General features: G+C 37.1%; 1 protein-coding gene and 15 non-coding genes across 16 annotated transcripts; 1 reads left to right on the top strand and 15 right to left on the bottom strand.

Annotated features, from left to right (window-relative positions):
- Positions 1–2,692: 2,692 nt before the first annotated feature.
- On the top strand, positions 2,693–6,059 carry xcr1b.2 (chemokine (C motif) receptor 1b, duplicate 2). The gene is made up of 2 exons (XM_046876765.1): positions 2,693–4,065; positions 6,027–6,059. The coding sequence occupies exon 1, from the start codon at positions 3,010–3,012 to the stop codon at positions 4,033–4,035; it is 1,026 nt and encodes a 341-aa protein (XP_046732721.1). The 5' UTR covers positions 2,693–3,009; the 3' UTR covers positions 4,036–4,065; positions 6,027–6,059.
- A 5,745-nt stretch (positions 6,060–11,804) lies between these two features.
- Positions 11,805–11,885, bottom strand: trnal-uaa. Its single transcript has one exon. It is a non-coding gene; the product is annotated as a tRNA-Leu (tRNA).
- A 774-nt stretch (positions 11,886–12,659) lies between these two features.
- Positions 12,660–12,742, bottom strand: trnal-uaa. The gene has a single exon. It is a non-coding gene; the product is annotated as a tRNA-Leu (tRNA).
- Positions 12,743–12,861: 119 nt separating this feature from the next.
- On the bottom strand, positions 12,862–12,944 carry trnal-uaa. The gene has a single exon. It is a non-coding gene; the product is annotated as a tRNA-Leu (tRNA).
- A 325-nt stretch (positions 12,945–13,269) lies between these two features.
- On the bottom strand, positions 13,270–13,352 carry trnal-uaa. The gene has a single exon. It is a non-coding gene; the product is annotated as a tRNA-Leu (tRNA).
- Positions 13,353–13,677: 325 nt separating this feature from the next.
- trnal-uaa lies at positions 13,678–13,760 on the bottom strand. Its single transcript has one exon. It is a non-coding gene; the product is annotated as a tRNA-Leu (tRNA).
- A 770-nt stretch (positions 13,761–14,530) lies between these two features.
- trnal-uaa lies at positions 14,531–14,613 on the bottom strand. Its single transcript has one exon. It is a non-coding gene; the product is annotated as a tRNA-Leu (tRNA).
- A 119-nt stretch (positions 14,614–14,732) lies between these two features.
- trnal-uaa lies at positions 14,733–14,815 on the bottom strand. The gene has a single exon. It is a non-coding gene; the product is annotated as a tRNA-Leu (tRNA).
- A 325-nt stretch (positions 14,816–15,140) lies between these two features.
- On the bottom strand, positions 15,141–15,223 carry trnal-uaa. Its single transcript has one exon. It is a non-coding gene; the product is annotated as a tRNA-Leu (tRNA).
- A 325-nt stretch (positions 15,224–15,548) lies between these two features.
- trnal-uaa lies at positions 15,549–15,631 on the bottom strand. Its single transcript has one exon. It is a non-coding gene; the product is annotated as a tRNA-Leu (tRNA).
- A 769-nt stretch (positions 15,632–16,400) lies between these two features.
- trnal-uaa lies at positions 16,401–16,483 on the bottom strand. Its single transcript has one exon. It is a non-coding gene; the product is annotated as a tRNA-Leu (tRNA).
- A 567-nt stretch (positions 16,484–17,050) lies between these two features.
- On the bottom strand, positions 17,051–17,133 carry trnal-uaa. Its single transcript has one exon. It is a non-coding gene; the product is annotated as a tRNA-Leu (tRNA).
- An 856-nt stretch (positions 17,134–17,989) lies between these two features.
- trnal-uaa lies at positions 17,990–18,072 on the bottom strand. Its single transcript has one exon. It is a non-coding gene; the product is annotated as a tRNA-Leu (tRNA).
- A 902-nt stretch (positions 18,073–18,974) lies between these two features.
- On the bottom strand, positions 18,975–19,057 carry trnal-uaa. Its single transcript has one exon. It is a non-coding gene; the product is annotated as a tRNA-Leu (tRNA).
- An 856-nt stretch (positions 19,058–19,913) lies between these two features.
- trnal-uaa lies at positions 19,914–19,996 on the bottom strand. Its single transcript has one exon. It is a non-coding gene; the product is annotated as a tRNA-Leu (tRNA).
- A 905-nt stretch (positions 19,997–20,901) lies between these two features.
- trnal-uaa lies at positions 20,902–20,984 on the bottom strand. Its single transcript has one exon. It is a non-coding gene; the product is annotated as a tRNA-Leu (tRNA).
- Between the last annotated feature and the right edge of the window lie 236 nt (positions 20,985–21,220).

Below are 21,220 nucleotides of genomic sequence, written 5' to 3'. Positions count from 1 at the left end.
AGCTATATTTAGAAAAGGCCCGAGGGCTACTCATGTGGTCCTTGCGGGCTACCTGGTGCCTGCGGGCACCATGTTGGTGATCCCTGCTATAAAGTATAGAAATGAAGGTGGGTGCACTTTCTTTTTCACCCATGACAGTTTGTAGAGAAAGAAAGAGAAAAAGAGAGAGAGAGTGAGAAAGAGCAACAACAAAAGAAAGAGAGTGAGAGAGAGAGAGAGAGAGAGAGAGAGAGAGAGAGAGCAAGAGGGTGAGAAAGATTAAGAGAGAGAAAGAGAGAGAGAGAGAATTTAGATGTTTAAAACCACTTTATTGCAAATGAAGAAAAAACAACAAAAAAAACTATTAAATTAATACAGTGAATAAACAGCATGATGTTTTTAAGACAATGTGTAGTTCATCATCAATGAGAAAGCACTGTCTTCTTTAAGGCACCAGAGAGAGAAAAAGAAAAGGAGAGAGAAGGAGAAAGAGAGAAAGAGAAAGACTATATACAGAATATTTGGTTTAGTCATATCGTATAAATGAACAAATGCATATATGAATGTAAATAAATTCATAAATAAATAAGGAAATAGATAAAAATTGGCAACTATTTCTATAGAAATATATAGAATATATTTATATAGAGTTATAATCTTGTTATAAATAACACTATGCAGCATGTCTCAGCTGTGAAATGATTGACTGAGTAGCAGTACAATGTGATTTCCTGAACAGGAAACACTGACTCATTTCAGGCTGGATGTTAAAGTGAAACTCTGGTTTAAAAAAGGCACACATGAAGTTAAAATTGCACGCAGTACCTGCTAACAAGGAAAATTAAACACCAAGTGAAAAATGAATTTAGTAAAATTTGTGAAAAAAATGCATCAATAGTAGCTTTGTTTTGCTTGTTAGCAAGCTAAATTAGCCTTAGGAAAAACAATAAATAGCTAACTTGCTGTCTGGCTAGCCAAGATATTTTCACATTATCACTTAAAAAAAAGAAGCTAATCTATATCTGTAATCTAGTATCTATAAAGTTTTAATGTGTTCAAGCTGTTAATGAAATATTTTGTTGTGTATCTGTAGAAGTAGAACTGCTTTTGAAAATGCTAATCACACTGACATGCACCTGGGTTAGCTAGCTATAGTGTACATGATGTACAAGCTAAGATAAAGAGTTTAATTTACACTTTTATGCGTTGTAAGGACTCTCCAGTGTCAGTTTATTTTAATATTTTGGGACAGAATGCAAGTACGCTACAAATAAGGGTTAAAGTTTGTGGACACCTGACCATTAGATTCATATATGTGTTTTGAAACCCCCTCATTCCACATTTCTTCTCCATTTGCTGTTATAATAACCTCCACTCTTCTGGAAAGATGTTCCACTAGATTTCAGAGTGTGCTCGTGGAGATTTGTGTGAGAGTCCTTCGAATTTAATGCTACTGCATCCGGAGACATCCTTTAGAATTGTGCCAGAACCACACATTGCTGAAAAAGTCTGGTGCCCCTAATACTTTTGTCCATGTAGTTAAAATTGTCAATTTTAAAAGAGAAATAAAATAAAGAAGTTACTGAGCGAGATCTGTGTATAACAGAAACTCGATCTAGTTTCCCAGTTGTTTGATAACTTTCAAAGCAAATATTTTAGATGCATTACAACAGCACTTTCACTTCATGAATTTAGTTACATTTGTACAAACTACCACACGCACATTCTTAAAATAAAATCATATAGATCTATCTTTAAATGTATATATATATATATATATATATATATATATATATATATATATATATATATATATATATATATATATATACATACATATACTGCACCCCAGGTCTCCTCACCTTCATCAGTACCTGCCTTTACTACCACCCTTGTGGCTGATGAACAGAAACATCCATAAACACACTCCAAAATAACATACCGTACTTACGAGGTGATACTTTTGGAAATATTGTGTGTGTGTGTGTGTGTGTGTGTGTGTGTGTGTGTGTGTGTGTGTGTGTATATATATATATATATATATATATATATATATATATATATATATATATATATATATATATATATATTGCTGTTTTTCTTTTTTGGGGGGCATTTTTAATGCAATTTTATCTTTTTAGCATGTTACACATAATGCTCAAGCATGTTTTGCACAAACCGGGTGCAAAACCTTTTTCATAGCAGTAACTTCAAACTTGTTGGAGAAATGAAGGTGTTAGCTATGTCATCAATTAACTTTCGATTCCATTTAGGTTTGCAAGAACCATATATATATTCCTGTTCTTGACTGTTGAATTGATTTTATTGGTATAGTTAAAGGTTTGAGTGCACATTCAGTCTTTCCTGCTGTGTTTTTGTTTACAGCACATTTCCTCTTTTGAGATAAAAAAAAAAGTACTAATCAACTTCAGGGTTGTATCCTGTTTTATCATCCTGCTCAGATCTCTGTCTGCACCACAGCTGATTTTAAAATACCGTGTATTCCGGTCTCTGTACATTTCAGCATCAGATGGTTTGTGGCCTGTGGCTTTGCAAGCCTGTGCAGGCTGAGAGAAGAGCATATGGCAATATTGGAGTTTTTATTTATTTAATGTCCGATTGTTCATTATTGCGACATTATTGTTGATGCTGTACAATTTGATTGGTCGTTGTAAGACTGTGTCATGCTTTTGTATACTGGAAACGCCTTTTTACGCTGAAGACATCTATTATCTATCCCTTTCACACTTGCCCAAGGCATCGTGGTCTGTAACGTGTAAGTCCTTTTCATGCTGTTTAAAAGTGTGAGTTTCACAACTTGTTTCTTTCTGAGTAGACGAATAGGCAAACTCGCTGGCGGAGAGCAAAAAAAAAAAAGAAAAGAGGAAGATCTCGCGGACTAAACCCTGTCATCTGTTTTATTTTAAGCCATTTGGAACTTTCATACTTCATGTCGGACATCGATTTTTTGGATATACTGTAATAGGAATGTTTTAGGAGGACTACACAACAATCGTGGACCCTGCAGCAATGGATAACGTGAACCAGAGCAGCGAGATGAATGACTCGTATGAGTACATCTATGATGGGTTAATTGTGCAGTGTCATTTAGAGAAATACGATCACATCTCAGGAATATGTTTCATCGCCATCTGTTGCTTCAGCTTCCTCGGGAATGGCTTGCTCGTCTACGCCCTGGCACGCTATGAAGATCTCAAAAGGGTCACTATGCTGTTTCTGCTCTACTTAGCGGTTTTCGACTTGTTGTTCACCATGACGCTTCCTTTCTGGGCTGTGGATCACCTGATCGAATGGATCTTTGGCGATTTCATGTGTAAGGTCCTAACCGGGGCCTATTTCGTCGGCTTGTACGGAAGCCTGATGTTACTGACGGCCATGACGGTCGACTGCTTTTTCTTCATTGTCGTGCGCAGCCAGTGGTTCACCTGGAGAAGACGGCTGTATTGCGCGAAGGCGGCTTTCGTAGGGTCGGCGCTCATCAGCTTCGGAGCCAGTATGAAGGAGGTCCTGAACTCCACCGTTGAAACAGAGCACTCTGTGCGCCTTTGCAGGTCCTTGTCTTCTGACGATGACCACGTGGGTTACTACACTCAGTTTGCCATGCTTTTCGTCCTTCCACTCGTGATCATTAGTTTGTGCTACGGAAAGATCTTGCACACGATCATGTCCAGCTCAGGCCGCCGGAGATATAAAACCGTCCTGGTCGTGTTTCTCATAATCCTGGCGTTCGTCGTGTGTTGGGGTCCGTATCATGTCGTCTTAATCGTGAAGCCACAAAAGCCAATAGCGAACTGCAGACTCGATCAGATTTTCATCGCCTGCCGCATCCTCGCCTATTTTCACTGCTGTGTCAATCCACTCTTGTTCCTGATCAGGGCGAGGTCCAGGAAAATCCTGTCCACGCTCCTGTGCTGCAAGCCTCAACACCGGAGCACCGAGCCGTCCGACAGATCCTCAGACCCCAGTTACTTCAACAATCACCAACGAGCCAGCATTGCAATTCCACAAAATGTAACAGAGCTCAAATCGATTTGAGAGGTGACACTGACATCAGACACAAAACTGGTACATTTCTGCTTTTTTGTGACTCCTTTTTTTTTGTTGTTTTTTTTTTACCTTTAAATGTCATTATACAATATTCCAGATTATTATTACATTATAAAAATCTTCAATTTTCCATTAGTTTTTTTTTACTATATTAAATCTTTCCTTTTTTTTGTGTGTTTTGCATTAACATTTTTCAATTATAAAACAAATAAGCTATTTTTTGGGTCATAACTGCACTTCTGCAATAGATTTCAGTTCGTGGTTCGTTTTCTTTTTTTTTTCTATATCTTTTTTTTTTTTTAAAGACACAAAAAAATAAAACAAATAGAACTTTCCATTGTGCTAGATTTACCCTTTTTATATTGATGTTTTATTCTTTTTTTTGTTGTTAATATCACTGTTTATTATTACTATAAATATTGTTCATACATAGAAAATTCTAGACAATGGGTTTTCTTATACCTATAGCATTTACACCTATTGTCTTTCGGTGAAAATGAAACTATACAAGTTGCACAAATGAAAGACGTGGGTGTTACGGTAACATACAGAATGTGTTAAAGTTTCAGGAAACAAAAAATTCTAAGTTTTAAATGTTAAGTCAACTTTTTGCAAAATCAAAGTATCATTACAGTTTATGTTGTTCCTCTTATTGTTTTTGTTATAATATTATTAGATAACACATAATGATAATGTAGATATTTCATTGTAAATAATTACAGTTTTTCTCAGTTCCTGGATCGTTTTTTTTATATCAGAAATAAAATTCTCAAAACCTACTTGTTCAACCTACACATCATTCAATCATTTGTGCTCGGCGTAAAAGTCATTTTTGTTGCTTTGATCAAATTCCAAATATTTTGTGCGTTCATTTACAGCTTTTCTCAGTTGTTTTGGAGCATTTGTCAAATCATGTGTTGTACGAACAACACAACACATTGGATTTTGCAAAAACTGTCCTTAGTTTATTTCTTAAAAGTAAATATTTGAGTCAATGAACATCTCATTCCTTTCAGAATGAAATGTCCCTTTGTTGTTGTTCACAAACTAAATCATCAAAATGTTTAGTTGTGTTTTCAGTATGATGCTGCACAGTTTCAGTATTTCTTAATATAAACTACGGTTTGTATGATAACGATTGGAAATGCACCAGGCTGAATTTCTTTTGTTTGGCATCGATGAATTTCAGCAGCATAAATGTATTTATTTTGATTGCACAAGACCGGACAGGATTCACACTTTTACCGTAATAGGGTTCGTTCATTTCTTGGTTGTTCATCCTTTTTCAAAAATTGTAATTCGGTGTTCTGTCTGTCTGTCGCCAATTGAAGGTTCACAAGATTCACCTTTGACCTGTTTTGGAGATTGGTTGATCTGATGCCGTTCATTACTGACATGCAAGATTCATCTATACAATTCATCAATTCAACACATTTACAAAGAAAAGTTTAATAGAGATGACAGATCTATTATTTTGCATTCAACGACGTATGCAATGAACTGATGCCGAGATGTTTTGGGGGTTAAAACTATTCAGGTGAAAGCAGTATAATATATTTTGATCCACATGAACATAAACAAGTGATAATGTAGGAAACAGCAGACTCTAATACACAATCAATTAAATTAATGTACTAAAGCTTTCGCAATTTGATCAAAGTAACAAGAAATGCTTTTATGTTGAGAACAAATAATGAAATGATCTGGAGGTTGAACAAGTAGTTTTGAGAATTTTATTTTTTATCTGAGAAATGCTCCAAAGCAACTGTGAAAAATGGTAATTGATTGTGCACAAGTGTCGTTGCTGTTTCTTACAGTATTAGTTGTTTGTCATGTTGATCAAAATATATTATACTGGTTTCACCTGAATAGTCTCAAACCCCCCAAACATCTCAGCATCAACTAATTGAAAGCAAAATTGTTAAACCCATTGTCAGAATTTGTCAAGTTTTAATTTTTATTAAACATTTTTTTTACAGGTCAAAGGTGAATCTCGTGAACCTTTATTTGATGACAAACACAGAATTACAATTTCTGAAAATGGATGAACAACCAGGAAACAAACAAACGCTAATACAGTACAGTAAAAGTGTGAATCCTGTCCGGTCTTGTGCAATCAATATAAATCAAATATGCAAACAAATAAATGAATTTGTGCTGCTGAAATTCATATATACCATACAGAAAAAAATCTAATTTTATGCATCTTTAATAAAAACCCAAACTGTAGTTTATATCAATAAATACTGAAACTGCGCACCGTCACACTGACAACACGACAAAGGGACTTTTCATTCTGATGGGAATGAGATGTTTATTGACACAAATACTTACTTTTGAGAGACGAACTGAGGATTTTAAGAAAAGTACAGCTTTTTGCAAGAAATCCAATGTATTGCACTGTTTGTACAAATTGTTTTGAAAAATTGCACTTACTGGTTTGCAAATGTTAAGGATGATTAGAGAAATGCGCCAAAGCAGCTAAATGTAAAAGATAAAATATAAAAATTCTCTGTGTAGGAAAATACCACTTTTGTAACAATTGCAATTTTGCATTATACATAAAATGTTACAGTTACATTCAATGTTCTGGGTCATCTTTAAAAGACAGTACAAGTTGAAAAATGCATGCACACATGCAAATGCGCGCACATCCACACCCACACAAAAACCCACACACACACACATATACAGTACATTGGTTTCAGTTCAAGTGCAATCTCCTGAAGATTTCCCCAAGGTACAAAATTACCGGCTGTTGCAAAGCTTTGATTTTGGAGACGCCTTCCAATAATGTTACATGTTACAGAACGTGATTTACACTGTTGGATGAAGTAGATTCTTCCTGTACTTGAGTAAAAGTACAAATTCCTTTTTTAAATATAAAAAAGTAAAAGTTCTCCTTTTCCATTTTTACTGTGTAAAAGTACAAAACTTTGGAATGGACTTAAATATGAAAAGTGATCACTGATCTCGAGCTCTGTATAAAAGGGATGCAGTTCCACAGACCTGTTTAAGGAGAGAGTTTTCTATAGTTACAGACACGCGAGCTGTTCCTGTGTTCACTTTAAAGCTGAAAGGAATTTTTTTCACGTTATTATTATTTATTTTTATCACATTTTGTGAAATCTAAATTTCTAAAAGTACTCTGATAAAGAACAAATAGTTGAAAATGTACTAAAGTACTGGAATGATATTAAAACACTTTGTTACTCTCCAACATTTACATTTACAGCATTTGGCAGATGCCCATATCCAGAGCGACTTAGCAGTTATCACATAATACAACTGAGTCATTTAGGGTTAGGGGCCTTGCTTAATAACCCAGCAATGACGGATACAGCAGGCAATGCTGGGAAGTGAAATCACAACTGAATGATAGAAATGTTTTAACCAGTGAGCTAAAAAGGGCATTATTATAAACCTTGCATCTATGACTCCAAATACGAGTTGTTGTTATAATGAATAAAACAGGGTCTCCAACCATTTGTACCTGTTTATTTTGACAATAATTTCACGAATCGTCTTAGGGGGTGTTGGACAAGGCTTAGGGGACCGGGGGTTGTATCTATCTATCTGTCTGTCTATCTGTATGTCTCGCTGTCTTTCTTGCTGTCTATTTGTCTATCTACACTCCAATTGCATGTAGGAGTAATATTTTACTCCTCACCTCACTTATTTTTCGGCATGATGACCTCCCAATTTGATCATACTATGTTAAAAATTGAAATCTTATGATTTATATATATATATATCAATTATATCAGAATAATAATGTGGAATTTGGGTAAAAAATGTTAGATTATATGGTGGTACCTGAATTTCCACAAACAACGATATATATGTTCATAAAATATATGATATGATAGAAAATATATGTTTAGCATGTATTATATTAGTGGATAAATGTACACACACACACACACACACACACGTATATATATATATATATATATATATATATATATATATATATATATATATATATATATATATATACGTGTGTGTGTGTGTGTGTGTGTGTGTGTGTGCATATCTGCGTATATATATTTATAGTATGTTAATATATATTCTTTGGTTACTTGCTCACCAGCTACAGCACATTTTTGCATTATATATATATATATATATATATATATATATATACAGGGAGTGCAGAATTATTAGGCAAGTTGTATTTTTGAGGATTAATTTTATTTGAGGATTTAATTTGAACAACAACCATGTTCTCAATGAACACAAAAAACTCATTAATATCAAAGCTGAATATTTTTGGAAGTAGTTTTTAGTTTTAGCTATTTTAGGGGGATATCGGTGTGTGCAGGTGACTATTACTGTGCATAATTATTAGGCAACTTAACAAAAAACAAATTCATACCCATTTCAATTATTTATTTTTACCAGTGAAACCAATATAACATCTCAACATTCACAAATATACATGTCTGACATTCAAAACCAAACAAAACAAATCAGTGACCAATATAGCCACCTTTCTTTGCAAGGACACTCAAAAGCCTGCCATCCATGGATTCTGTCAGTGTTTTGATCTGTTCACCATCAACATTGCGTGCAGCAGCAACCACAGCCTCCCAGACACTGTTCAGAGAGGTGTACTGTTTTCCTCCTTGTAAATCGCACATTTGATGATGGACCACAGGTTCTCAATGGGGTTCAGATCAGGTGAACAAGGAGGCCATATCATTAGATTTTCTTCTTTATACCCTTTCTTGCCAGCCACGCTGTGGAGTACTTGGACGTGTGTGATGGAGCATTGTCCTGCATGAAAATCATGTTTTTCTTGAAGGATGCAGACTTCTTCCTGTACCACTGCTTGAAGAAGGTGTCTTCCAGAAACTGGCAGTAGGACTGGGAGTTCAGCTTGACTCCATCCTCAACCCGAAAAGGCCCCACAAGCTCATCTTTGATGATACCAGCCCAAACCAGTACTCCACCTCCACCTTGCTGGCGTCTGAGTCGGACTGGAGCTCTCTGCCCTTTACCAATCCAGCCACGGGCCCATCCATCTGGCCCATCAAGACTCACTCTCATTTCATCAGTCCATAAAACCTTAGAAAATCAGTCTTGAGATATTTCTTGGCCCAGTCTTGACGTTTCAGCTTGTGTGTCTTGTTCAGTGGTGGTCGACTTTCTGCCTTTCTTACCTTGGCCATGTCTCTGAGTATTGCACACCTTGTGCTTTTGGGCACTCAGTGATGTTGCAGCTCTGAAATATGGCCAAACTGGTGGCAAGTGGCATCTTGGCAGCTGCACGCTTGACTTTTCTCAGTTCACGGGCAGTTATTTTGCGCCTTGGTTTTTCCACACGCTTCTTGCGACCCTGTCGACTATTTTGAATGAAACGCTTGATTGTTCGATGATCACGCTTCAGAAGCTTGGCTATTTTAAGACTGCTGCATCCCTCTGCAATATATCTCACTATTTTTGACTTTTCTGAGCCTGTCAAGTCCTTCTTTTGACCCATTTTGCCAAAGGAAAGGAAGTTGCCTAATTATGCACACCTGATATAGGGTGTTGATGTCATTAGACCACACCCCTTCTCATTACAGAGATGCACATCACCTAATATGCTTAATTGGTAGTAGGCTTTCCAGCCTATACAGCTTGGAGTAAGACAACATGCATAACGAGGATGATGTGGTCAAAATACTCATTTGCCTAATAATTCTGCACTCCCTGTATATATATATATATATATATCTCAAATGAACATACATAAACATTTTTATATAAGAAAACAATAATTTAAATGTTAATGTAAAAATGTATGGGATGTGTACAATGTATGTAAAACTTTACAGAAGTTAGACACAGTGTATATACAGATGATTTTTACATATTGTTAAAAAGATACCATACCTGGATTTCCTATATTTTTGCATTTGAGGGCAAGCAGAATTAAAAGAAAAATGCTATAATTTGGATTTGAGTTCGTAAACGTCAAGTCATAACAGTCTGTAGTTAAAGGGTAATTACCTCATTTTTTCAACATGAAAATGTTTGATTTCCTCATAAAGGCTCTATTTAAAGGAATCCGCTACTACAGTGGGTTTATTCATATCATACTGAAACTGTGAAGACGGTTCTGAGAGTAAAATAGACACGAATGATGACTAACACCGGTTCCACTACCAAGGTTTGACACTTTGAATACTAAATTCTGAATCTGAAAGTAGTACACAGCTAATTTTCTGTTATACAGCAGATGGCAGCAGTGGCCTGAGCCATGTGGAGCCTCTTTGGTTGCGCTTAGTTTTGAGCAGAAGCATGCTGAGACCAAAGGGATGGGATTTTAGCAGGGCTGTACTGCCAGTGAACGAGGCCCTGAGCACAACAGACGTGTAGCTGAGGTCGAAGGACATCTGGCATTACCCTTTAATATGCAGTGGACAGAAGTCCCAATGAGTGTTTCCTTGGTTGGTTGTGAAAAAGAAGCAGAGACCACACAGATGTGTTATGAATTTAAATGGAAAAGTGTGACACATTTTTTGCATCAATCAGAACAACATTTAAGCCTTAAAGCCATTTTCTGTCAAAAGTATGACATTTGTACTACAGGGAAAAAAACGTATTACAACAGTATTACAAAATATTAGTATAGATTATTGCACATTGATTATTGGAGGAACAGAGACTGTTGACGAGAGTAATAGGATCCAATTTATTCAGCTCTAATTTGACACAAAAAATTTAATTGAAATATTTTTATTACATTTTCAAAATATATAACTGTATTGTTTTTTCAATTTCATAGTAGCAGTTAAGTAAGACAATGAAGTTATGATTGGAGGACCAGAAATGGCTGTTTCTAGCTGCTACAAGATAAGTAATAAACACTATTTCAGTTTACTGAAGTAAACTAAAGCCATGGGATTACCATGAATGGGGTTCGAACCCACGAGCACAAATGCCCATTGGATCTTTAGGACAACACCTTCACCACTCAACCATCCTAGCATTAGGCTTCTAATGGCTTGAATGAGAAATTAATTCAAGTCAGGGTCTAGGAAGTTCTCTGAAAGGCCCTCTTCAACTAACAGCTGTAAGCTTGTATGTTTCTGCCTAATTACTTCATGTTTCCATTGCAAGTTTTCTAGTTAAGTCAGAAGTTCAACTAAAGCTGTATGTTACCAGGAATGGGGTTTGAGCCCACGAGAATATTTATCTATTGGATCTTAAATCCAATAAAAAACTTCCAGCATTTTATTGCCGGAAATTGCAGAGTCATGGTCTGTAGCACTAGTTTATAAAGCTCTCTGAAAACCTGCTGGTAATTTGTACAATTTTATTCAACTAACACTGTTACCAGGAGTGGGGTTTGAGCCTACTTAGACATTCATCCATGGGATCTTAAGTGCAACGCCTTAACCACTTGGCCATCTTGGCTCACCTTTAATTGCACTCTTTCTTTAAACTGAGGACTCATGTTCAACATTTATCATCAGAAACAACAAAAGGGCCACCGTGATTCCACAGATTTATTTTAAAGTAGCGTTACACCTTAATGGATTCTACATATTTACTGAATATTTCCATAGTAGTTTCTGTACCAACTGAGGACTTGTGGTCAAGCATTTATTGCCAGTAATTACTGAATCCTGGTCAGGGTCAGCAGCACTACATAACCAAGAGAACCTCCTTCAAGGAATGGATTTCAGCTGCTTGACATTTGTGTGTAATTTCTGAAAGTTGCCAATAGGTGCATTGTAACCAAGTGAGAGTTTAACTAAAACTACTACCAGGAGTGGGGTTCGAACCCACAAGGATTCATCCATTGGATCTTAAGTCCAACGCCTTAACCACTCGGCCATCCTGGTTTACATGTGGCTCAGTCTTACTCATAGGAGTCTTTCTTCAGACTTTTAAACATTTCTCATCAGAATCCAGATAAGAATCCTAGTCAGGGTCAGTAAAATTATACTGAACAAAATTATAAATGCAACACTTTTGTTTTTGCCCCATTTTTCATGAGCTGATCTTAAAGATGTAAGACTTTTTCTCTATACACAACAGGTCTATTTCTCTCAAATATTGTTCACAAATCTTTCTAACTCTGTGTTAGTAAGCACTTCTCCTTTGCAGAGATAATTCATCCACCTCACAGGCGTGGCATAATAAGATGTTGGTTAGACAGCATGATTATTGCACAGGTGTGCCTTAGGCTGGCCACAATAACAGGCCACAATTAAATGTGCCGTTTGTTCAAGTATATTTTGCCCGTAAATGACTGAATTCTGGTCAAGGTCAGTTCATTACTTCAGGAAGTTCTCCAGTATGTCAGAAACCAACAATGGCTGTTACCAGGTATGGGCTCAAACCCACAAGGACATTTCTTTACTTGATCTAACTGCAAGTCCAACACCTTAACCACTTGGCAATTCTGGCTTACATAGACATTTCTGTACAGAATGAGGACTTGTGGTTAAGCATTTATTGCAACTAATTACTTAATCCTGGTCAGGGTCAGTTGCACTACATTAGCAAGAGAAGCTCCTTCAAGGAATGAATTTCAGCTGCTTGACACGTGTGTGTAATTCATGAAAGTTGCCAATTGGTGCATTTTAACAAAGTGAGAGTTCAACTAAAGCTACTACCAGGAGCGCGGTTCGAACCCACGAGGACTTCAGTCCATTGGATCTTAAGTCCAACGCCTTAACCACTCGGCCATGCTGGTTTACATGGAGTGCAGACTTAATCATAACTGTCTTTCTTCAGACCTTTAAACATTTCTCATCAGAATCGAGTTGAGAAATTGTCTATTAGAATCTTACCCAAGATTTCAACTAAAACTACTACCAGGAGCGGGGATTGAACCCACGAGGACATTTGTCCATTGGAGCTTAAGTCCAACACCTTAACCACTCAGCCATCCTGGTTCACCTGTGGGCCAACTTTTTACATAGGATCCTTTCTTTAAACTGTTTAAGGCTCCAATTAAAGGATCAGGGATTCCACAGGTTTTACCTAAAAGTAGTGCTACAACTTAATGGATTCCATAGATTTAATAATTATCTCCATAGATGTTTCTGTACCAGTTGAGGACTTGTGGTCAAGCATTTATTGCCAGTAATTACTCAATTCACCACTTAACCAAGAGAAAGTCCTTCAAGAAATGGATTTTAGCTGCTTGAAATTTGTGTGTAATTCCTGCAAGTTGCCAATAGGTGCATTATAACAAAGTGAGAGTTCAAATAAAACTACTACCAGGAGTGGGGTTCGAACCCACGAGGACTTTTGTCCATTGGATCTTAAGTCCAACGCCTTAACCACTCGGCCATCCTGGTTCACCTGTGGGCAAACATTCTACATAGGATCCTTTCTTTAAACTGTTTAAGGATCCAATTAAAGGATCAGGGATTCCACAGGTTTTAACTAAAAGTAGTGTTACACCTTAATGGATTCCATAGATTTACTGAATATCTCCATAGATGTTTCTGTACCAGTTGAGGACTTGTGGTCAAGCACTTATTGCCAGTAATTACTCAATCCACCACTTAACCAAGAGAACCTCCTTCAAGTAATGGATTTCAGCTGCTTGACGTTTGTGTGTAATTTCTAAAAGTTGCCAATAGGTGCATTGTAACCAAGTGAGAGTTCAACTAAAACTACAACCAGGAGTGGGGTTCGAACCCACGAGGACATTTGTCCATTGGATCTTAAGTCCAACACCTTAACCACTCGGCCATCCTGGTTTACATGTGGCTCAGTCTTACTCATAGGAGTCTTTCTTCAGACTTTTAAACATTTCTCATCAGAATCCAGATAAGAATCCTAGTCAGGGTCAGTAAAATTATACTGAACAAAATTATAAATGCAACACTTTTGTTTTTGCCCCATTTTTCATGAGCTGATCTTAAAGATGTAAGACTTTTTCTCTATACACATAAGGTCTATTTCTCTCAAATATTGTTCACAAATCTTTTTAACTCTGTGTTAGTAAGCACTTCTCCTTTGCAGAGATAATTCATCCACCTCACGTGGCATAATAAGATGTTGGTTAGACAGCATGATTATTGCACAGGTGTGCCTTAGGCTGGCCACAATAACAGGCCACAATTAAATGTGCAGTTTGTTCAAGTATATTTTGCCCGTAAATGACTGAATTCTGGTCAAGGTCAGTTCATTACCTTAGGAAGTTCTCCAGTATGTCAGAAACCAACAATGGCTGTTACCAGGTATGGGCTCAAACCCACAAGGACATTTCTTTACTGGATCTAACTGCAAGTCCAACACCTTAACCACTTGGCAATTCTGGCTTACATAGACATTTCTGTACAGAATGAGGACTTGTGGTCAAGCATTTATTGCAACTAATTACTTAATCCTGGTCAGGGTCAGTTGCACTACATTAGCAAGAGAAGCTCCTTCAAGGAATGAATTTCAGCTGCTTGACACATGTGTGTAATTCATGAAAGTTGCCAATTGGTGCATTTTAACAAAGTGAGAGTTCAACTAAAGCTACTACCAGGAGCGCGGTTCGAACCCACGAGGACTTCAGTCCATTGGATCTTAAGTCCAACGCCTTAACCACTCGGCCATGCTGGTTTACATGGAGTGCAGACTTAATCATAACTGTCTTTCTTCAGACCTTTAAACATTTCTCATCAGAATCGAGTTGAGAAATTGTCTATTAGAATCTTACCCAAGATTTCAACTAAAACTACTACCAGGAGCGGGGATTGAACCCACGAGGACATTTGTCCATTGGAGCTTAATTCCAACACCTTAACCACTCAGCCATCCTGGTTCACCTGTGGGCCAACTTTTTACATAGGATCCTTTCTTTAAACTGTTTAAGGCTCCAATTAAAGGATCAGGGATTCCACAGGTTTTACCTAAAAGTAGTGCTACAACTTAATGGATTCCATAGATTTAATAATTATCTCCATAGATGTTTCTGTACCAGTTGAGGACTTGTGGTCAAGCATTTATTGCCAGTAATTACTCAATTCACCACTTAACCAAGAGAAAGTCCTTCAAGAAATGGATTTTAGCTGCTTGAAATTTGTGTGTAATTCCTGCAAGTTGCCAATAGGTGCATTATAACAAAGTGAGAGTTCAAATAAAACTACTACCAGGAGTGGGATTGAACCCACGAAGGACATTTGTCCATTGGATCTTAAGTCCAACGCCTTAACCACTCGGCCATCCTGGTTCACCTGTGAGCCAACATTCTACATAGGATCCTTTCTTTAAACTGTTTAAGGATCCAATTAAAGGATCAGGGATTCCACAGGTTTTAACTAAAAGTAGTGTTACACCTTAATGGATTCCATAGATTTACTGAATATCTCCATAGATGTTTCTGTACCAGTTGAGGACTTGTGGTCAAGCACTTATTGCCAGTAATTACTCAATCCACCACTTAACCAAGAGAACCTCCTTCAAGTAATGGATTTCAGCTGCTTGACGTTTGTGTGTAATTTCTAAAAGTTGCCAATAGGTGCATTGTAACCAAGTGAGAGTTCAACTAAAACTACTACCAGGAGTGGGGTTCGAACCCACGAGGACATTTGTCCATTGGATCTTAAGTCCAACACCTTAACCACTCGGCCATCCTGGTTTACATGTGGCTCAGTCTTACTCATAGGAGTCTTTCTTCAGACTTTTAAACATTTCTCATCAGAATCCAGATAAGAATCCTAGTCAGGGTCAGTAAAATTATACTGAACAAAATTATAAATGCAACACTTTAGTTTTGCCCCATTTTTCATGAGCTGATCTTAAAGATGTAAGACTTTTTCTCTATACACAACAGGTCTATTTCTCTCAAATATTGTTCACAAATTTTTTTAACTCTGTGTTAGTAAGCACTTCTCCTTTGCAGAGATAATTCATCCACCTCACGTGGCATAATAAGATGTTGGTTAGACAGCATGATTATTGCACAGGTGTGCCTTAGGCTGGCCACAATAACAGGCCACAATTAAATGTGCAGTTTGTTCAAGTATATTTTGCCCGTAAATGACTGAATTCTGGTCAAGGTCAGTTCATTACCTTAGGAAGTTCTCCAGTATGTCAGAAACCAACAATGGCTGTTACCAGGTATGGGCTCAAACCCACAAGGACATTTCTTTACTGGATCTAACTGCAAGTCCAACACCTTAACCACTTGGCAATTCTGGCTTACATAGACATTTCTGTACAGAATGAGGACTTGTGGTCAAGCATTTATTGCAACTAATTACTTAATCCTGGTCAGGGTCAGTTGCACTACATTAGCAAGAGAAGCTCCTTCAAGGAATGAATTTCAGCTGCTTGACATGTGTGTGTAATTCATGAAAGTTGCCAATTGGTGCATTTTTACAAAGTGAGAGTTCAACTAAAGCTACTACCAGGAGTGGGGTTCGAACCCACGAGGACTTCTGTCCATTGGATCTTAAGTCCAACGCCTTAACCACTCGGCCATCCTGGTTTACATGTAGTGCAGACTTAATCAAAACAGTCTTTCTTTAGACCTTTAAACATTTCTCATCAGAATCCAGTTGAGAAATTGTCTATTGGAATCTTGATCAATGAGTCTTTCAATTAAAAAATCAGGGCCACTGTGATTCTGAATCTGTTTTTTGGGGGTTTTTTTGTTTGCTTTTTACTTATATTCAGTAATGTATTTGTTAAATGTGAACAGGTTTTGATTGAACTGCTTGAGCAATATCACATTTAATAAAACATTTTTTATGTAATTCCATTTTTATCACAAAGGGCATTTATTAAATTTTTTTGGAGAATTTCTGAACAATGAGGCTTCCAATTAAAGAATCAGGGCCATGGTGATTACAGAGACGGTGCTTTACAGTAGCTCTCCACCTTATAGGTTTCTGTGTACTTACTGAATGTTTCAATAGGAGTCTTTAAAGAGAATCAGGATTTTGTTTAAGCATTTTATTGCCAGAAATTGCAGAGTCTTGGTCAGTAGAACTACTTTATCAAGCTTTCTGAAATCCTCATGGTAAATTGTATAATTCCATTTAACTAAAGCTGTTACCAGGAGAGGGGTTCGAACCCACGTGGACATTCATCCATTGGATCTTAAGTACAACGCCTTAACCACTCGGCCATCCTGGTTTACATGTGGTTCAGTCTTACTCAAAGGACTCTTTTTTCAGACCTTTAAACATTTACCATCAGAATTCAGATAAGAATCCTAGTCAGGGTCAGTAAAACTATACTGAACAAAGTTAAAAAAGCAACACTTATGTTTTTGCCCCTTTTTTCATGAGCTGATCTTAAAGATGTAAGACTTCTCTATACACAAAATGTCTATTTCTCTCAAATATTGTTCACAAATCTTACATAGACATTTCTGCACAGACTGAGGACATGTGGTCAAGCATTTATTGCCTGTAAATTACTGAATCCTGGTCAGGGTCAGTTGCACTACATTAGAAATTCATTACAAGAATTTCAGCTGCTTGACATGTGTGTATAATTCCTGCAAGTTGCCAATTGGTGCATTTTAACAAAGTGAGAGTTCAACTAAAGCTACTACCAGGAGTGGGGTTCAAACTCACGAGGAATTCTGTCCATTGGATCTTAAATCCAACCCCTTAACCCCTCGGCCATCCTGGTTTACCTGCCACACAGGACTTAAACTGAGGACTCATGTTTAAACATTTATCATCAGAAACTACTGAATCTTGGTAAGTAAAAGTACATTAGGAATTTCTCCTTAAAGGAAAGATTGTCAACATGAACAGCTGGTTTCCATATAATTCCTAAGGGTTTCCATTTTTTGTCACGAATAGCGTTTGTTTATGAGAGTTAAAGGATCATAGTGATTCCACAGATTTTACTTGAAAGTAGTGTTTCACCTTAATGGATTCTCTAGATTTACTGAATATTTTCATAGACCTTTCTGTATCGAATGAGGACTTGTGACCAATCGTGCATTTTATCAAAGTGAGAGTTCAACTAAAGCTACTACCAGGAGTGGGGTTCGAACCCACGAGGACTTCTGCCCATTGGATCTTAAGTCCAACGCCTTAACCACTCGGCCATCCTGGTTTACATTCCTCGAGGTTCTGATTAGGCAGCATGATTATTGCACAGGTATGCCTTAGGCTGGTCATTTCCCTGTAAATTACTAAACACTGGTCAGGGTCAGTTGCACTACATTAGCACGAGAAGCTCCTTCAAGGAATGAATTTCAGCTGCTTGACATGTGTGTGTAATTCCAGAAAGTTGCCAATTGGTGCATTTTAACAAAGTGTGAGTTCAACTAAAACTACTACCAGGAGTGGGGTTTGAACCAACGAGGAATTCTGTCCATTGGAGCTTAAATCCAACGCCTTAACCACTCGGTCATCCTGGTTTACACTAGATCAAGATGCTGATTAGGCAGCATGATTATTGCAAAGGTATGCCTTAGACTGTTTATTTGCCCGTAAATTACTGAATCCTGGTCAGGGTCAGTACATTACCGTAGAAAGTTCTCCACAAGAAGTCAGAAATCAACAAAAGCTGTTAACAGGTATGGGGTTTAAACCCACAAGGACATTTGTTTATTGGATCTTTTTTTTTTTTGTAACTTATATTCAGTAATGTATTTGGGTAAATGTGAACAGGTTTTGATTTAACTGCTTGAGCAATATCAGCATTTGATAAAACATTTTTTATGTACTTACATTTTTATCACAAAGGGCATTTGTTAATTTTTTTAGTATTTCTGAACAATGAGTTCTCCAATTAAAGAATCAGGGCCATGGTGATTACAGAGACGGTGCTTTACAGTAGCTCTCCACCTTATAGGTTTCTGTGTACTTACTGAATGTTTCAATAGGAGTTTTTAAACAGAATCAGGAATAATAATAAACCAGAAATTGCAGAGTCTTGTTCAGTAGAACTACTTTATCAAGCTTTCTGAAATCCTCATGGTAATTTGTATAATTCCATTTAACTAAAGCTGTTACCAGGAGTGGGACTCGAACCCACGTGGACATTCATCCATTGGATCTTAAGTCCAACGCCTTAACCACTCGGCCATCCTGGTTAACATGTGGTTCAGTCTTACTCAAAGGACTCTTTTTTCAGACCTTTAAACATTTACCATCAGAATTCAGATAAGAATCCTAGTCAGGGTCAGTAAAACTATACTGAACAAAGTTAAAAAAGCAACACTTATGTTTTTGCCCCTTTTTTCATGAGCTGATCTTAAAGATGTAAGACTTCTCTATACACAAAATGTCTATTTCTCTCAAATATTGTTCACAAATCTTACATAGACATTTCTGCACAGACTGAGGACATGTGGTCAAGCATTTATTGCCTGTAAATTACTGAATCCTGGTCAGGGTCAGTTGCACTACATTAGAAATTCATTACAAGAATTTCAGCTGCTTGACATGTGTGTATAATTCCTGCAAGTTGCCAATTGGTGCATTTTAACAAAGTGAGAGTTCAACTAAAGCTACTACCAGGAGTGGGGTTCAAACTCACGAGGAATTCTGTCCATTGGATCTTAAATCCAACCCCTTAACCCCTCGGCCATCCTGGTTTACCTGCCACACAGGACTTAAACTGAGGACTCATGTTTAAACATTTATCATCAGAAACTACTGAATCTTGGTAAGTAAAAGTACATTAGAATTTCTCCTTAAAGGAAAGATTGTCAACATGAACAGCTGGTTTCCATATAATTCCTAAGGGTTTCCATTTTTTGTCACGAATAGCGTTTGTTTATGAGAGTTAAAGGATCATAGTGATTCCACAGATTTTACTTGAAAGTAGTGTTTCACCTTAATGGATTCTCTAGATTTACTGAATATTTTCATAGACCTTTCTGTATCGAATGAGGACTTGTGACCAATCGGTGCATTTTATCAAAGTGAGAGTTCAACTAAAGCTACTACCAGGAGTGGGGTTCGAACCCACGAGGACTTCTGCCCATTGGATCTTAAGTCCAACGCCTTAACCACTCGGCCATCCTGGTTTACATTCCCTCGAGGTTCTGATTAGGCAGCATGATTATTGCACAGGTATGCCTTAGGCTGGTCATTTCCCTGTAAATTACTAAACACTGGTCAGGGTCAGTTGCACTACATTAGCACGAGAAGCTCCTTCAAGGAATGAATTTCAGCTGCTTGACATGTGTGTGTAATTCCAGAAAGTTGCCAATTGGTGCATTTTAACAAAGTGTGAGTTCAACTAAAACTACTACCAGGAGTGGGGTTTGAACCAACGAGGAATTCTGTCCATTGGAGCTTAAATCCAACGCCTTAACCACTCGGTCATCCTGGTTTACACTAGATCAAGATGCTGATTAGGCAGCATGATTATTGCAAAGGTATGCCTTAGACTGTTTATTTGCCCGTAAATTACTGAATCCTGGTCAGGGTCAGTACATTACCGTAGAAAGTTCTCCACAAGAAGTCAGAAATCAACAAAAGCTGTTAACAGGTATGGGGTTTAAACCCACAAGGACATTTGTTTATTGGATCTTTTTTTTTTTTTTGTAACTTATATTCAGTAATGTATTTGGGTAAATGTGAACAGGTTTTGATTTAACTGCTTGAGCAATATCAGCATTTGATAAAACATTTTTTATGTACTTACATTTTTATCACAAAGGGCATTTGTTAATTTTTTTAGTATTTCTGAACAATGAGTTCTCCAATTAAAGAATCAGGGCCATGGTGATTACAGAGACGGTGCTTTACAGTAGCTCTCCACCTTATAGGTTTCTGTGTACTTACTGAATGTTTCAATAGGAGTTTTTAAACAGAATCAGGAATAATAATAAACCAGAAATTGCAGAGTCTTGTTCAGTAGAACTACTTTATCAAGCTTTCTGAAATCCTCATGGTAATTTGTATAATTCCATTTAACTAAAGTTGTTACCAGGAGTGGGACTCGAACCCACGTGGACATTCATCCATTGGATCTTAAGTCCAACGCCTTAACCACTCGGCCATCCTGGTTAACATGTGGTTCAGTCTTACTCAAAGGACTCTTTTTTCAGACCTTTAAACATTTACCATCAGAATTCAGATAAGAATCCTAGTCAGGGTCAGTAAAACTATACTGAACAAAATTATAAACGCAACACTTTTGTTTTTGCCCCATTTTTCATGAGCTGATCTTAAAGATGTAAGACTTTTTCTTTGTACACAAAAGGTCTATTTCTCTCAAATATTGTTCACAAATCTTCCTAACT

This window comes from Silurus meridionalis, chromosome 20 (genome assembly GCF_014805685.1).
Source record: "Silurus meridionalis isolate SWU-2019-XX chromosome 20, ASM1480568v1, whole genome shotgun sequence".
In the NCBI taxonomy this organism is placed as follows: Eukaryota; Metazoa; Chordata; class Actinopteri; order Siluriformes; family Siluridae; genus Silurus; species Silurus meridionalis.
Note: the sequence above shows the minus strand (reverse complement) of the source record. Positions and strands in the feature narration are given on the sequence as shown.